At 34.1% G+C, this 19,217-nt stretch overlaps 1 protein-coding gene and 1 pseudogene across 1 annotated transcript in view; one reads left to right on the top strand and one right to left on the bottom strand.

Moving 5' to 3' along the window:
• The window catches only part of FSTL5 (follistatin like 5), a 928,941-nt gene that overhangs the window by 755,671 nt on the left and 154,053 nt on the right, over positions 1-19,217 (bottom strand). Inside the window, exon 3 of the mRNA XM_061384275.1 lies at positions 8,521-8,554. Within this exon, the coding sequence (XP_061240259.1) occupies positions 8,521-8,554 (34 nt within the window). The remainder of the gene's footprint in view (positions 1-8,520; positions 8,555-19,217) is intronic.
• Positions 9,393-9,507, top strand: LOC133229337 (small nucleolar RNA SNORA72; annotated as a pseudogene).

The raw sequence follows: 19,217 nt of genomic DNA, 5'->3' as shown, positions 1-19,217 counted from the left end.
TCCAGTATTCTTGCCTGGAGAATCCCAGGGGCAGAGGAGCCTGGTGGGCTGCCATCTAAGGGGTCGCACAGAGTCAGACATGACTGAAGCGACTTAGCAGCAGCAGCAGCAGCACAGCAAGAATTGGAGAAGGAAATGGCAACCCACTCCAGTATTCTTGCCGGGAAAATTCCATGGATGGAGGAGCCTGGTAGGCTACAGTCCATGGACTCGCAAAGAGTCGGACATGACTCAGCGACTTCACTTTCTTTCTTTCTTCCACAGCAAGAATATTGGAGTGGGCTGCCATTCCCTTCTCCAGTGGACCATGTCTTATAAGAACTCTTCACTCTGATCCATCCATCTCTGATGGCCCTGCAAGGGTTTGTCTCACAGCTCATTGAGTTACACAAGCCCCTTTGCCATGATAAGACTGGGATCCACGAAGGGAATCAAGCAACTTACCAACACTTAAATATTAATACATTAAATGTTATGTTAAGACCCTGGGTTATAAAGAAGAAATATATATTTTAAAGCCCAAGTATAATAAATACACTTTATTAAATAAAAGAAAATTTCCTGTTTCTCCTCTCGCACGGGAGACAAAAACAAAAGGAAAAACTGATAGAACATATAGTTTTTCATTAGAAGATAAGATATTTTTCAGAAAAAAAAGTGATGTTCATATGACTGTTTTTGAACAGCTCTTTCATAAAGTCTAACCATTGCAAGTAAGCAAAGTTACTGTTTCACGTTAAATAAATTAAGTCTTCAAGCACAGTTTGGTTACTATTAATTGTAATTTCTCAGAAAATGACTTTCAATTCTTTCAAATTGAAAGAATTTGGCATTTCTGTTTTGTTAAAAGTATAAAATAAGGATATTTTGTATTGGTGTTTGAAGGGAAGATCACTATTGGGATGTTACTTTGCAGGGAAAAGTAGTAATTTAAAAACCATGCAAAGAAAGGCCTAAACAATATTCATTTGATATCCTATGATGCATTAAATCATTATTTATAGTAAATAAATATAGTTATTGTGGGATGTTTTCCCATCATCAGACTTATTACACCTTGATTTCTTTTAAGTAGCATTGCTTCCTGGTGGACAAAATGCCCTCAAAATTAATCATCCTGAAACCAAAATAAATGACCCATTGAATAAGATGATTTATGAATATCCTTCAGAAAAACAGAGAATGTATGCAAAATGGAGAAGGAAAGATAATGTGTTTGGCATAATATAAACTGATTCTTGGCATAAATGAGAAACACAATCAGATATATTTTGAAGCTTCTCTTGGTTGATGAGAATGGCATCAATAGGTAAAGAAGGATATTTGTCTTCCTGCTGCTATGACAGGAGAACATGCATCAAGATCATCTAAAATTGGTTGAAGAACAGGGAATATTTGTGCATTATTGCTGGGAGTGCAAATTGGTTCAGCCATTATGGAAAAGGTACCTCAAAAAATCGAAAATGGAATTACAATATGATCCAGCAATTCTACTTCTGGGTATTACCCAAAAGAAATGAAAATAAGATATTAAAAACATATGTACTCTCATATTTATTGCAGCATATTCATAATAGCCAAGATATGGAAGTAATCTGAATCTAAACTTCCAGCTGTATGATGAATAAATCCTTGGAATCTAATGTGTAGCATACTGACTAAAGTTAATAACACTATCATATATTGAGAGTTGCAAAGAGGCTAAGTCTTAATTATCTCACCATAAGACCTACAAAAAATTGTAATTATGAGAACTGGAAGATGTGCCAACAATTAAAAAATAAATTACATCTTTAAGTTTAAAAAGAGATCATCTAAAATTAGATCAAGTTGTTTAATGAACTTTTTTAAGAATGGAGGATGCATATTCATCCTGAGGGGAAAGTTACTACTTACATTGAAATCTTTACCACTAAAAAGTTATGTAAGAAGACAGTTTGAGGCATCATTTATATTACTTGTAGGGAGTATATTTCCAGTAATTTATTTTTCTTCTACAGAGTTACACATTAGAACTTAAATTGTTTTGTTTGAAAGTTTGTCGAAGTATCAGTGACTATTTTATGTTTATAGTAACTTCCAGAATTTGCATCTATGTATTATCATTTTTGTTTCCAAACTCACTCACTTTAACATGAAAAATCACAAAATATCACCCACATAAAGAGATGTGATCACTGTTTTTAACAGTGAAAGATCTATTTCTATAGAGCAAATTTCAGCTAATGAAATCAGAAATTTTCTCAATGTGTTCACTATAATTAGAAATTACATTTTATTGATTCATTATGCAGCAATCAATTTGTATTTGTATTGTTAAGTTATATGTAAAATGAAATGAATTAAAATATTTGAAGTGCTTATATTATTAAAGAGTTGCTAGTCAATCATACATTATTAAGTTCTGCATATATGACATTGATATATTGTTGCAAGGTAATCAATAATTATTCATGAGAATACACATTGCCTCCATTTAATTTCAAAAGTGCATTTAAGAAAATAAATAGAGTGCAAATAGAACTGATCTGATATAAAGCAATAGGTATAGCATAGTGAGTGTGATAGTCACTCAGTTGCATCCAACTCTGCAACCCTATGGACTGTAGTTTGCCAGGCTCCTCTGTCCATGGAATTCTCCAGGTAAGAATGCTGGAGTGGGTTATGTATAGAACTATTTTTCTTCACATTATTTTACAACATTTAATTTTTTTAAGAATTATTGTCAGAAGAACACCTGTCTGGCATTTATACAGCATTGTCATTTGCCAAAAACAAATAAATAAATAAATCTATCCATCTTTCAGTTAGAGCCCTCTGGTGGCTCAGAGGGTAAAGCGTCTGCGTACAGTGCAGGAGACCCGGGTTCGATCCCTGGATTGGGAAGATCCTCTGGAGAAGGAAATGGCAACCCACTCTAGTACTCTTGCCTGGAAAATTCCATGGACTGAGGAGCCTGGTGGGCTACAGTCCATGGGGTTGCAAAGAGTCGGACAGTTATCTTTCAGCTAAGTTGACAATTTTAGAGGTGAGTTTTCCTGTCTTTCAGTACATGGACTTTCTAAGGCTTCTAACTATTGATTATGATTGACAAAACCCACAGTTTTCATAAATAGCTACAAATCATTATTTCCCTCAGCAATAGCTTTCTAAATTGAATATCAAAGAGCCTACTGTTAAGTATGTATCATATTGTAATCCATTAGAAATACAGTGACTCCGAACTTCAGGTAATTGTAAGAATCTCCATATCAGGTATTACTAATTGTGCTGGCTACATTTTGTTTCCTGAACATAAAGAAATGCAACAATTAGACAAAAGAGTCTTATTAAGGGCTCATGTATATGAATTATCACCTTACAATTGTACATGATATTTTCATTTGTTAATGTAATATATCCAATGGCCTTTATGAATAAGGATTTGAAGATCAGTCTCTCCATGCTCACTGTTCCTGACTAGCTACCTAAACTTGAAGAAGTTAGCTGACCTCAGGAACTCTGTGAGATTATTCTAATGAAGGGTATTTGGATATTTAGGAAATGTAAATTAAGAGTTTAGAATTTCAAACTCATAGCAACACCCCTTAGGCTCATTGAGAAATACATTCCTGTCTATTTCAGATTATATATTAGATAATTTTTAGTGTTTTCAGTTGCTAATTTTGTAATGTGGGAAATAAAGGAGAATCTGAACTCATGAGTGTTTAAAAATAAATAGAAAATAGTTTGTATGTGCATTTATCTGCATAAAGACTGCAGGCATCATTCTTTAATGGCATTTATTGTCCCAAATACACTCTTTTAATCAAATCAAGTATGGTCTTGATATAATGATTTCTGTTATTGCTCAATAGTGAAGAAGGTATGTACCATAGAAAGAGCAATTGTGCAGCTTACATTTTTCATATACACAAATGTATATGACATAATATTTGTCATACAGAACCTATTTAGAATCATAGACTTTTGCAGGATATGTTTTTTAATAGTATAATGACATTGTTCAACATCCTTATAGAAGTATAAGCCTTAGCCTTTGAGACATGTAAAGGATTTTTTATGTCACATGTTATGTTATGGTAATATTTACCATAGAAGAGGAATTACCTCTGAAGGGTGTAAGTCACTTGTATTTAGTGACCAAGTTGGCATAATTCTTACATATGTCCCTTAAAATAGCACAGTTACATTTGCCATTTTCTATTTTTTTCTTGAAGTTACAAAGTACTGAGCAGTTTGTATATAAATTAGCAGTAGGAAAAATATATGCACCATGACATTAAAGAAAATAATATGTGAATAGAAAAATCCATATATATCAAGTTTATGAACATGGAAAAAACACTGAGAATAACAACATGCTAAATTTACCTACTGTACAATTGGGGATTAGCTAAACAAGCTATGATCCCTTTTAATAGAATAAGAATGATAACATTGATCTGAATCACTTTGAATGTGATTTCTCAAAATGCAGACATATTTGGATGATAATTCTTACAAATAATGTGTGTTTGAAGATTAAAATAATATATATAAAGAGATCAGCACAGTGTCTGACATCCGTTAGATACTTAGCAAAAGACAGATATTAATAATATAACCTATAAATGATTATTAGGTAATTGACTTTAGTCCTCATTGCCCCCAAATGTTCAGTCTTAACAAAATATAAATAGCCATGAAAGGAGAACATGCTTTATTTTTAACACTTCTGAATGGAAGAGCCAAGACTATCCACGTGAGAATAGAGGAGGGAATATCTATGATAAAGACAATTGGATCACTTTGGTGAATGGACAAACATTCTTTTATCGACAGAAGAGAGTGAAGCCAGTGCTGAGGAGCATGCCACAGCATAACCACACAAAACTGTCCACAGTGATTACATCCTTCTAACTGTAGTAAAACTTCACACCATTTTGGAAAAGTAAAACCTCAATGAAGTTGACAGAGTTTCTAAGCTATTTGTTAAGCATAGTTGACTTAAATTTTCCTCAAGAACTATTAAAATACTCCCCTGAGGAATACTGGCAGATGATAATTGATTTGTTGTGATCTTTATAGAAGACATTACTTCTGGATCATATTTACAGAATTCTCATTGGGTTTTAATGCATAATGTGCTCTATTTTAACTCAGCTTTTAAGTCACTGAATAACAGTGTGAAAAATTGTTTCCTGAAAAGTTTTGATCATTCTTTCAAACCCGTGGGACTCTTTATTTCTCTGCTATATTCTTTAATGTAGCTGTAAAGAAGGACCTCTTACACAAAACCTCAAAATTGTGTACTGAATAGATTAATCTTTGTCTCATTTAACAACAGGCCATACACAGATGAAAATCAGTTGAGAATCCGTACTGACTATTGAACCAAGACACGTCTTGTCAGTTGAATTTCATTGAAATATAATTCTAGAGTTTGAAAATATGGATTAGTATGACTTTCCAAAATAATATTAGAATAAAAGCATGTGAATATCAAATAATCAATTAAAGATAGAATTGCAAGTTTCCAAGCATTTCAATATATGTATACACAGAAGAAATAGGAATTGTTTTTCATTGGATTTTCATTGCTATGTAAATTAATGTAATTTCAGGTCACTGATATCATGAGGTTGGGATTGGTGTTTCAAGCATAAACAGGCACCAAATGCAAGGAATTAAAAGATTAAAGACTGCATAATTCTTGGCAATGTAATAAACATGTTCCAGCAAATAAGATTAGCAATTAGTCAGGAAGTCCAGAGAATTACTAGTTGAGAAATGTTTACTAAGATCAAATGAGGCCATAGTCTACATTTCAAGTACTAGTGACCAAGAAAGGTACAGTATTTGATTTTCAGAATTTTGTTATCTAATAATGGGTAAGACATTGCTTTTGTGACTCAATATTTTTTGAGTCACAATGATTTTTAAATATTTTAAATGGCCATTCATAATTTCCAGTAAGATAATATTATAAGGTGATTCCAATAACTGTTTAAGAAAAAATGTAGAGTTCTTCTAAGTAGAGCTAGACAGCAAGTCTTGATGTAACTATATATCTCTGATTTATTTTACTTACAATTCAGTAGTCTAGCAGACATTATGTGAAGATTCTGAACCATGTGTTAGCCAATAACAATGACAGAAGTGACAAGCATCATCTTGAAATTTTTATTACATTATAAAAGAAAACATGTTCCCAGAAAATAGTTGAAAAAGCATAATTTCTACTACTTCAGATGATTTAATTTATGTACTCCAAGGTAATAAAGCATTGAAAGGAAAACTATACTGAATTTATTTCACCTATAATGGAATTATAAATATGATTTAAGGTTAATCTGAAACACTAGGCCCCTTTATAAGAAGGAAGATGTGCCATCAATATGCTTAAAATGCATGTATCACTTAAATTAACATCACATAGCACCTCTTGGAATAGAAATTTCCTTTTGCAACACAAAGTACAAAACTTTGAGTTAATATGAGTGTCTTGAGGATAAATCAATGTAATGAATTCAATTATAAAATAACAAGATATACCTAAGTTTGCTGAAAAAGAACACATTTTGGGAATCCCTGGAAAGGTAGTCTTACCTAATTCATTTGAACAAAATAAACATAGTAAAAATTGTTAAGTATGTCTTTTCATATTTTTCTGTAATATAAACACACAGATAATCAAACAAGAAAAAAATTGTGTAAATCAGTCAGTTGTGAGAAAATGCACAGAGGAGATTATATTTGGACTTAAGTAAGCAAAATTGGTAACATCAATCTAGCCACCCTCAAGAATGTAACTATCCTTTTATCATTTCAGAAATACATGTAATCTTTGTAACTTCTCCACAGTTATATTTTTTAAATTTATTTGTGTAAAACTCCAAAAAGCTCTAAAAAAATATTTTCCTATGCAAAATGGATGGAATAAAACATGACAGTTGTCAACATACACATGAAAAGTTGCACAGAATTGCTAATAATTAAATACAAATCAAAGCTACAATGACCTTACTCCAATCAGAACAGCAAACATTAAAAAGTCTACAAATAACAAATATTTCGAGGGTGTGGAGAAAATGGAAACTTCCTATACGGTTGGTGGGAAGGTAATCTGGTGTAGCCACTATGGAAAACAGTATGGAGGTCAAAAAAATATAAATAAAGTTGATCTATGATCCAGCAATCCTACTGCTGGGCATATGGAGCATCATAATTCAAAGTGATACATGCACCCCTCTGTTAATAGCACTATTTGCAATTGCCAAGATATGGAAACAACCTAAATGTACATAGACAGATGAGTGGAGAAACAGTATATATAACAAATATATATACTCGGCCATAAAGTGAATGAAATAAAGCTATTTCATTATTTGCCACAACATGGATGGACCTAGAGATTATCATGCTAGGTGAAGTAAGATAGAGAAAGACAAATGTCATATGATATCACTTATATATGGAATCTAAAATATGACACAAATGAACTTATCTACAAAACTGAAACAGATTGTGGTTACCAAGGCAAAGATGGAGGGATAAATTAGGAGTTTGGGATTAATGGACTATCCCGAACTATAAACAAAATAGGTAAACAACAGGCTCCTACAGTGTGGCACAGGGAACCATATTCAATATCCTGTGATAAACTATATGGAAAAAAATGAAAAAGAATGTATACACACACACACGTATATGAAATCACTGCTATACAGCAGAAATTGGCACAATATTGTAAATCAACTATACTTCAATAAAATAAATAAATAACAGAGCACAATTGTGTTTTGCTCCATTGTCAGATTTGGGACTACTACACGTTGGGGAAGGAATAAGTGGCCAAGGATGCCCACAACATAAAATAAGAATGGACAGACCAAAAGGATTAAACCTGGAAAAATCTGTGAAATTTCTATCATTACAATCAGTAGAAGCACACACTAATGGAAACTTTTTGTTGATGTATAACAATCTACTTAGAATAATATTATCTCAATTAATGCATTTCAAATAAGATTCTCTTTGTGAGGTAAAGAAACTTCCTATGTCAGACTAAGACTGACTATGCCATAGAAAAAGTTATCACCAACTTCTAATATATATATATATATATATATATTCTTGCTCTTTCAGAGAAAATATAGTGAGATGGCAGTGACTAAATAGTTGGTTCTCCACAAAGCATAGTTTTAAAAGGATCATCTCCTAAATTATAGATGTAACAGAACACCTACTGTTATAGACAATGGTTGGTGGAGGAATTAAATGAAAATATCTCAGGGAATGAACAGAAAGTTGTGTTGAATTTTCCAAAAACACTGTATGAAGAAAGGAAACCTTGACAAACTTCAATTGCCTTGGAGAGTTCCCAAAGCTTTCACAATGACTTTAAAATCATGTTGAAAATTGTGAAGTTTTATTGTTTTTCTCATTTCAATTATACTTTCAAGGTAGCATCAATTTTTTTTCTTATATACTTACTCAACTGTATAAAACTATGATCTTAAAATTGTTACTCCTTACCTTTGATTCTTGAACGTTCTTGACTTTTTTCCTGCTGGAAATAAAACAAAAATAGTTCAAAGTTTGTAAGCATTTTATCAACAGTGTGATATAAAGTAACACTTTAAAGTCTTGTCAAAATATTTCACTGTACATATATCCAAGAGTCATTGTAACATAATTCTCACTTTAAAGACACATGTCAAATCTTTCATCAGAGCAGTAATCATACTTAGTGTACATAAATGTTTCTAAGAAACCAATACATTGCACAAATGATTTTATAAATAAATACTTAATGAATAATAAATACATTAGTGCGTCTCCAAAATGTCTTCGTCCATTTTATTTAATCCCAACAGATATTAAATCACATCTTCAGAATTTGCTATTAGTGTCTTTATGTTAATTCTATGCTTTTGGTGAGGAAAAATGTTTAATGGCAAGCAATGGAGAATTCACTAAAACACACACACAAAGATATTTCAAATGTCTTTCCTTCAGTTTAGCTTAAAATTGTTCCCTGTCTTGCTTCTCTGAGGCTAAAGTTGACAATAATTCTATTATTTATTCAAAGCTGCTTCAGTCAGACTGGTCTTTCAATTTGACATACACCTTATTAGTTACCAGGCAACCCCAGAAGAATTTGTTTGCTTTCGAGTTTTCAGGTAGAAATTGTGAACTCTACAACTTCTCGATTAATGCTCAGGCAGTGTACTCTGCGTAAAGCTTTCAGGTTCTAAAACTAAAAATAATTTTAAAATATGTTTCTAACTAAAAGTCACACACAGATATGCAGAATTATATGAATGTCAATAAATTTTGATGGCATTTATAAACATAGTAAAAATATGAATAGTTATTTTGCTGCAAGTATTCATCCCAGAGTCAGATTGAGAATAAAAATGCATATTGACAACCTAAACATTCCCTTATATTAAGACCAGGCTTGTGTCCCCAGACCTAGTTCTTTACCTAGGTCTGGTTTTATAAATGCTGGTGATAAACCAGGTCTGATTCATATGATGCATCTTGTGTGGGAAGTGTCTGTGACTCTAGGTATCTGATCAACCTTGAGAAATGGTAGCACAGTGAGTGTGATAACATTTGAAGATAACCATTGCTAGGTTGATGATTACCAGTTGCCATTAAATGAATTGTAAAATTTTTAAAAATGCATCTTGATAGATGTGTATTCATTGAAACATGCTAACCAAATGTATAATTCTATTAAGCTAATGTTTTATATTCTAAATCTCTTATCTTAGCCCATCAAGACTTCGTGTTTAAATTCTGGACTGTATTCTGTTAATTAATTATTTTTTAATTATTATGTACTTTTAATTTAGAGTATATGTTTCTCATTTAAACTAAAATTCCTAATAAAAATTATATATATTTATAAATAATAATTACATGCTTTAAAAGTACATTATTGTTTCATAATTATAGGACAAGTTGATTTAAATTTTAAATGGTTACTAATGAAAAAATTATCTCTATTTCTCTCCTTCTGTTTTTATACTTTTTCATTCATTTAATCATTCATTCTTTAAGCAAATGTGTACTGATCACTCCTATGGTTTTTCCTGTGGTCATGTATGGATGTGAGAGTTGGACTGTGAAGAAGGCTGAGTGCCGAAGAATTGATGCTTTTGAACTGTGGTGTTGGAGAAGAATCTTGAGAGTCCCTTGGAGTGCAAGGAGATCCAACCAGTCCATTCTGAAGGAGATCAGCCCTGGGATTTCTTTGGAGGGAATGATGCTAAAGCTGAAACTCCAGTACTTTGGCCACCTCATGCGAAGAGTTGACTCATTGGAAAAGACTCTGATGCTGGGAGGGATTGGGGCAGGAGGAGAAGGGGATGACAGAGGATGAGATGGCTGGATGGCATCACTGATTCGATGGACGTGAGTCTGAGTGAACTCCGGGAGTTGGTGATGGACAGGGAGGCCTGGAGTGCTGTGATTCATGGGGTCGCAAAGAGTCGGACAAGACTGACTGATCTGATCTGATCTGATGTGCCAGACACTGCTCTAAGTGATAAATGATGAACAAAACAAACAAAAATATCATGAACCATGATTATTGCATAAATGGCAATAAGTTCTACCTAGCAAAAGATATACCACACAAGGTGTAGTTTGGAGTGACTACAATTTCATACAGGTCTACAATGATAAATAATTTTGAATAAAATTTTGAGGGGAATTTTGAGAGGATGATCCAAGCATATATCTGGGGAAAACATGTTTTAAGAGAGAAAAACAATTGCAAACTGTGATACAGCAGGTCTTGACACTGTCAAAAATGCCAAGGAAACATGTGTAATTGGGCAGGCTGAGAAAGAGGAATTTAATACAAAGGTCAGTCAAGAAAATAAGAGCTATAGACAGACTAGCACTGAGGGCATTGGTTAGTGCTTTTGTTTTTGCACTGAGAGAGCTGAAATACACATTGAGAGTTTCTTCCATGTGAATTACATTTAAACAGACTAGAGAAGATATTGCAGGAATCCTAATGGGAGGTGATGGCTCAGAATGGTGCAGTACCAGTAGAGTTGCAAAACTAGTTATAACTAAAAAGGTTTCTGGATAGATTAAGTATTGATGTGAGACACAGAACTGATGAGGATGATCTCAAGGTTGTGAGCCACTAGAAGAATGGCATTATCTCTAACATAAGGAAGATGGCCAAGTAAGAAGCACTTTTATGCTTTTTTGGCTTGCCTTCTGGTGCTGTCCCGCTGTGCATTTTTCTCTTGTCTGGCTGCTCCTTTTCTATCTCCTTTACCAATTCTTTCATGTCTCCTCAATTTCTAGCTACTAGTTTCCTAGCTATTGAATCCTTATCTTTCTTCTGTTCACCTTATTCCTTTGCTCACCTTACCTAGTCTTCTGGTCTTAGGTGCCATGTTTTTCCTGAAGACTTTCAAATTTGTATCTCTAGCTAATCCTCAGCATTGAATTTCAGATTCAAATATTCAGCTTTATTTTTGACATCTCTACATGAATATCTAATAACAGCCCACTTATCATGTCTAAAATTAAACTTTTGATCTTCCCTTATGTCTTTGATCATCTTTCTCATCTTCTTCATCTCTTCATCCTTTTAGTTGTTTAGACACTTAAAATAATGCTGTTTCTTAAGAGCAAAAACCCTGAAATTTTATGGGTTTGATATTCAACTCTGATTTTACTTTGAATATCACTCTGATGATGCAAAGTAGGATGATGGTCAAAGTGTCTGGAATTCATGGGAGATATTTCAACAAGATGTATAAATTTATAAATCACCAGCCTATGTATAAGTCATCATTCAAATAATATATAAGCATTGAATACTATAGAACTGAATATTGTAAACAATTGAAGAAATAAATAAGGTCAAATCAGGCAGTTATTTTGACAATATCCACCAGATGAACAGACATAGGTGAAAACATTGACTTCAAAAGAAACACATTCTTGGCTTGGAAGTACATTTTAAGTTATTCAAGGAAGGAGATGATGATTGACAAGTATATGAACAGGTACAATTGCAATGGGAGAAATGTAATTGGGAAAGAAAAGTCCAGGATGGTCTGTAGCTGAAGAATGAAGGGAAGTCCATAGAGGCATTGTGTTTGTTTTTGCTTTTTTGTCTTTTGTTTTATTTTTGTACATTTATAATATATTATTTATATTAGTGAGAATTAAGAATGTATAAATGATGGGAGATACAGAGTGGAAACAGAGAGGATTAAGACAAAAGGGAGAGATGATTAAACTAACTTTACAAGGCTACTAAAAATGTAGAAGTGATAGAAAACATAAGTGGGGGGAATTTTAGTTAGAAAGACAACCAGTTCTTCTAATATAACCAGTGGGCACAGGAAGACATGGTTATAGATGCAAGAAATTTGTAGGTTTGTTATGATAAATGAAACATGCTCCATTTATGATGATTTATTTTCTTTATGTAGCTGAAGGAAAGTCCACTGAGTGGTGAAGGAGGATGGTTTGTCAGAAATTTGAGGAGAGACTAGATTTTAAATGCACTATTGAGTAAAACATTCTGGAAGTAGTCAATGTACACATGATGCTGATCAAGTCGAACAGCCAGCCTTCAGCAGGGAGAGCACCTATCAGCAATCCAGGAATGGATGAAGCTGGGAACTTTGGTGGGAATAACTTCATACAAGCAAATGGCCTCACTGTGGCCCAGAACCAGGTGCTGAATTTGATCAAGTCTTGCCCAAGACCTGAAGGATTGAACTTTCAGGATCTCAAGAACCAACTCCAATACATGTCTGTAGCCTCAATCAAGCTAGCTGTGGATTTTCTAAGCAACGAGGAACACATCTATTCCACCGTGGATGATGATCATTTTAAATCCACAGACACAGAATAACTGGATCTAATTGTGTACCCAAGATATTTTCCAGATGGACCTTTTTTTGCAGCCTCTTGTCTCCAGCTGTGCATATAATTGGCGAGTTGACTTCTAGGAAGTAGATTTCATCTATAAAAGATCTCAACTGACATCCTTCTGAAACTTACTACTACTCTTCTGTGTTTTTGATGGGCTTCCCTGGTAGCTCAGATGGTAAAGCATCTACCTACAATGCGGGAGACCCGGGTTCGATCCCTGGGTCAGGAAGATCCCCTAGAGAAGGAAAAGGCAACCCACTCCAGTATTCATGCCTGGAAAATCCCATGGACCAAGGAGCCTGGTGGGCTACAATCCATGGGGTTGCAAAGAGTCAGACACGAATGAGCGACTTCTGTGTGTATTGAGTAAAACAGCTTTGGTTTCTGAAGTCCTAATTGATTTTCGGCATCATAAGTATACAGTGATACTGATTTAAGATGTTTTAACTGCAATCAAATAAGCTTAATACTCACTGACATTGCATTTTTTTATTATTTTTATGAATACCAATTCTGTTTGTACAATTATATATAATTATACTGATAAATTACCAGCGAAATATCCTTAAGTAGTCTACAAATGGGAAATTTGTAAGAATCCTAAATTTATAGAAGATAAATTACTAATTAATTTTATGAACTGGGAATAATAGGAACAGACTTGTAATGTAGAAGGATTAAAAGAATAACCTATCTTATTTATTCTTAAACTTGTATTAGACTCTGTCAGTGTAAATATATGTGTGTGTGTGTGTGTGTGTGTGTGTGCAGATATATATATATATATATACTTTAGTATTTTCAGGGTAATAACTGCTCCAATTTATTTTTATGATGAAAATATTGCATTGTTCGCTTGGAAATATGTATTTTTCACAATCTTATTTCACAAACTATTACTTCAGATTTTAAATGTTAATTTTTAAATATGGAAATGTTAAGAAGAAAACTGTAATTGTTTAATTATGCAATGAGAGGTCAGAAAGATTTGTTATTCTTTCTTCATGATACATTTGAGAAACATTCTTACATTATGAAAATTTAGGTCTCATACATAACAGCAGAAGTGCCATTCTTTTGGTATAACTGAATTGTAATACTCTTCCAAAAGATTTTCTGCCAATATGATCTTATCTTAAAATAAGAAATATATATTTGGCCATGTATCAAAGCTAAATAATAGCAAACGATTCGTGTATTATTTTGTTCCACATCATTTCTTGGAAGACTCCCAGAGTGCTATCTTTCGTTTATAAATAGACTCCATGAAATTCTGCTCAGTGTTAGAAATGGGCAAATAGATCCTTGCAGACAGTGTGCTAAAGATTAGAAAAAACAATCTGGGTGAAAGTATGGATTCAGAAGTAATACATGATTGAAAGATACAGTTTCTTCAATATTAAACAAAATACAACATAATGAGTAGAACATATCTAAGCCAGGGTAAATTTTTCAAGCTGGAAACAAATTTTCAACCTGTAATTTTTCAAATGAGATATAGTGGTCCTAAAATATCTGCTGCTAAGCTGCTAAGTCACTTCAGTCATGTCTGACTCTGTGCGACCCCATAGACGGCAGTCCACCAGGCTCCCCTGTCCCTGGGATTCTCCAGACAAGAACACTGGAGTGGGTTGCCATTTCCTTCTCCAATGCATGAAAGTGAAAAGTGAAAGTGAAGTCGCTCAGTCGTGTCCGACCCTCAGTGACCCCATGGACTGCAGCCTACCAGGCTCCTCCATCCATGGGATTTTCCAGGCAAGAGTACAGGAGTGGGGTGCCATTGCCTTCTCCGCCTAAAATATCTAGTCAAACTGAAATATAGCTGAATAACATCAACACACAATAATAAGGAGAATGTTATAACTCTAGAATATATAATTACGAATGTTTCCTTTCTAGTATTTGAATTTTGGTATGACATTTACTAACATCTGATGATGCTTATACCCTAAATAATGTCTTATGATCAAACACTAAAACTATATATCTGGCCACAACATCTTCAAACACAATTTACCCAATTTCTCCCTTTTTGTTGTGAAACACATGCTTTCTGGGAAGAGAAGAAACCATTTAAATGGTGACTGCATTAGGTCCATCATAAGAGCATTAGTTATAATCGTTGTACTATCAGTAAATGGTCTTCCCCTTCAATATTATAAAGCTTAAAACACTTTAAGGAAAAGTCATGAACACTATACAGGTATACAGGTTATACCCATGGATAATCTTTTTTAAAATTTGTATATATATGATACTAGTTTAATGAGATTACTTATGCACCCTTTGATTAGTATCAGGACTCCCACAGGCTTCTCTGCACATAGAGGGATATAAGAATGAAACAAGTGCAGGTAGAATTGAATTGGTTCCTTAGGAAAGTATACCAATTATCTCTCTGAGTTTGAGATCCTGTACTAAATCTTTCATTGGATATACATGATGATAACCAGTGTATAACTATGTGATAGAAGTAGGGCTCAGCAAGAGTGTAAAAGACAAGCATCTCCTCTTTTAATCACTTCAAGAATGATAAAAGTTTTCTAATTTGCTTTTGTTTTTCCTCAGCCCCACGTGACTCAATTTGCATTTGACTATTAAATGAAAGTCTATGTGGGACTTCCCTGGTGGTCCAGTGTCTACAACTCTGTTCTCCTAATGCAGGGGTTCAGTCCCTTGTCAGGGAACTAGAGCCCTCATGCCACAACTAAGAACTGGTGCAATCTAATTAAATAAATATTTTTTAAAAAGAAATAAAGCTATGGTAAATCCATGCTACCTAGATCATTAACATGATAATATTAGAAAATTGTTTTCTTCTTAAGTCCCCTTTAGTTGAATGGATGGCATAGATTTAAAGGCAATAAACTTCACCTCTTAAAATTGAGGACTTGACTGGTTGTCCAGTGGTTAAGACTCCATACTTCCAATGGAGAGAATGCAGCTTCCATCCTTGGTTGCAGAACTAAGATCTCACTTGCAGGGGGCACACCCCATCCCCCAGTAGTAATAAAATAAAGTTAGGAGGAAGCAAATGCATTTTTATTTATTTATTTTTCTTTGCCTATAGCTTGTAATGAAGGACACATTCAAATTGTGTTTAAGTTGATCATGTGTTGAGAAAAAAAAAAACTTCTGACATGAAATTTAAGAAAATTCAAATGTATAGAAATGTTTTACTGGTATATTGAATAATCCATAATGAATCAATTAAACTCAAAATTAAAAAGTAACAAAAGATAAAACAATGTCAGTAGTAATAAAAATAATGATGCATTCTAGGTGAAGTAATTTAGCTCCCAGTTCCTATGATCCACACTTATTCTTGAAGTAATTAATGTCATCATTCACAAAAAGGGGCTTTATGTGTATATACAGTAGTGCCATAGAAGCTCAGATGCTGCTGCTGTCGCTTCAGTTGTGTCCGACTCTGTGCAACCCCATAGATGGCAGCCAACCAGGCTCCCCCGTCCCTGGGATTCTCCAGGCAAGAACACTAGAGTGGGTTGCCATTGCCTTCTCCAATGCATGAAAGTGAAAAGTGAAAGTGAAGTTGCTCAGTTGTGTCTGACTCCTAGCGACCCCATGGACTGCAGCCCACCAGGCCCCTCCATCCATGGGATTTTCCAGGCAAGAGTACTGGAGTGGGTTGTCATTGCCTTCTCCAGAAGCTCAGATAAATGTATGCAAATTTAAAATCATGACCAAATACCAATAGACCCTAATTGTGAAAATAGTCAAGGGATGTCAGTATAAATGTTTATGGCAAACATATACAAAGATTTATTAACTGTTGAAGCCTGGCTAATTTAAATTCTTTCTCAGAACTTTTGCCTTCTCTTTGATATAAAAATAATTGCCTCCCAGACAAATACCAACAAACAAAATTTGTGAGTTGATAATTTGAAGCAGACTACTGATGTTCAATACAAATTTATTTAACATTTTCCATGTGCTAAGTGGTAAAAATATAATATTAAATGTTCTGAAAAACATTCATTAGAGCTATTCAATAATATGGATTGTAAATTCAAGGAGATTGGGAATAGGAGACCATTTCAGTGGAGTCAGTCCACCGCAATTTTAGAACAAATCTATGCTATGCTCTTCTGATGCATGCAAACCCATGAACATACAAGCTCCCTCCCCAAGGCCTTCAGTACACACATATACACAACACATACACATGCACAAACATATGTACATACTTCCCCTCAAACATATTTTCTTGGTGGCAATTTAATTTTAAAATGTCTGGAAAACAAGAGATACCAGCAATCATAAAGCAGTATATCTGGCCTCCTAAATCTTAGGTTTATCAGTGTAATTTTAATAAATTGTAATGGTGAATTTTCACTTTTACTAAGTTTAATCACAATCTTCCTATCTTTTATTTGAGATCACTCCTCTTGGAATTGGCATTGTGTTTCTATTTAATACCACCTCTTCAACAAGCTTCAATTCCTGAGCATTCTATCTAAAAATGTACCTCCATTACTAAATATCTGATTTTTTAACTTTTTGTTCATTATTCACAGAAGTTATCACCTTCTATGATAATAAAAGGATTTATTTGCACATGATGTTCCATTTACTGGAATCTATGTTACTCATGACTTAACTGGCATATACACAGTGTCTAGAATACTATCTGCAAATGGCACCATTTCTAATACAGTGTCTGAATTCTAGATTTTAACATCCCAGTGGAGTCACAGGCAAAATCCAAAAAGTATGTGAAATAAAATGTGACATTCAATAATGGAATTATATATAAAATCTAGAAGGTACGGTTAACGGAGTAATGCATTCTCTCTTAGGCAGGTGAATGGAAGCTTTGTGAATGTGGAGAACTGAGGAATATACAGAGAAGATGAGGTTTTAGTAAAAAGTAGCTGAGCTCTACAGTGAATTGAAGGGAAGGATTCTCTGCAGTAGATACAGCACAAATAAAGTTAAGGATCTATGAGATTGCATGGTAGGATTGCAAAACTACAGACTGTGGTAGTGTAGAGTTGGGATGGTAAACATTAAATAGAGTTGGGCAACTAATAAGTTTCAGCTCTTTATCAAGTGAAAGTAATTTTCTTAATTTTTAAAAGAAATATCAGATATATTAATAGTCAAGCATTTATTAACATACATAAAATTTGATTAAAATATTTGCTATTATATATATATATATTTATTTATCTCTTGTAGAAAGAGAGAGGGATCTAGTTCTATTTAGATATTCAAAATACAATCTGTAAAAGCTCTAGAATGTCAAAATACAGGTGCTTCTCTTTTGGCTTAATATGTTGGTGTGACATTAATTCCAAAGTCAAAATTGTCATTGCTTCTTATTATAGATTCATACTATATTCAATATTTTATAGGACTTTAATGAAGAAAAGATACAGAGAGGTTAATGAATAATGGATTAATGGATAGTTTCAATGTTACTTCATATTCTGAAGTCCATAAATTTAGAGATTTTATTCAGTTCAGTTCAGTTCAGTCGCTCAGTCGTGTCTGACTCTTTGTGACCCCATGAATCGCAGCACGCCAGGCCTCCCTGTCCATCACCAACTCCCAGAGTTCACTCAGACTCACGTCCATCGAGTCAGTGATGCCATCCAGCCATTTCATCCTCTGGTGTCCCCTTCTCCTCCTGCCCCCAATCCCTCCCAGCATCAGAGTCTTTTCCAATGAGTCAACTCTTCGCATGAGGTGGCCAAAGTACTGGAGTTTCAGCTTTAGCATCATTCCTTCCAAAGAAATCCCAGGGCTGATCTCCTTCAGAATGGACTGGTTGGATCTCCTTGCAGTCCAAGGGACTCTCAAGAGTCTTCTCCAACACCACATTTCAAAAGCATAGATTCTTCGGTGCTCAGCCTTCTTCACAGTCCAACTCTCACATCCATACATAACCACTGGAAAAACCAGCCTTGACTAGACAGACCTTTATTGGCAAAGTAATGTCTCTGCTTTTCAATATGCTATCTAGGTTGGTCATAACTTTTCTTCCAAGGAGTACGCGTCTTTTAATTTCATGGCTGCAGTCACCATCTGCCGTGATTTTGGAGCCCAGAGAAATCAAGTCTGACACTGTTTCCACTGTTTCCCCATCTATTTCCCATAAAGTCATGGGACCAGATGTCATGATCTTCATTTTCTGAATGTTGAGTTTTAAGCCAACTTTTTCACTCTCTTCTTTCACCTTCATCAAGAGGCTTTTTAGTTCTTCACTTTCTGCCATAAGGGTGGTGTCATCTGCATATCTGAGCTTATTGATATTTCTCCTGGCAATCTTGATTCCAGCT

Source organism: Bos javanicus, chromosome 17, assembly GCF_032452875.1.
Source record: "Bos javanicus breed banteng chromosome 17, ARS-OSU_banteng_1.0, whole genome shotgun sequence".
Taxonomy (NCBI): Eukaryota; Metazoa; Chordata; class Mammalia; order Artiodactyla; family Bovidae; genus Bos; species Bos javanicus.
This window is presented reverse-complemented; position numbering and strand designations above follow the sequence as displayed.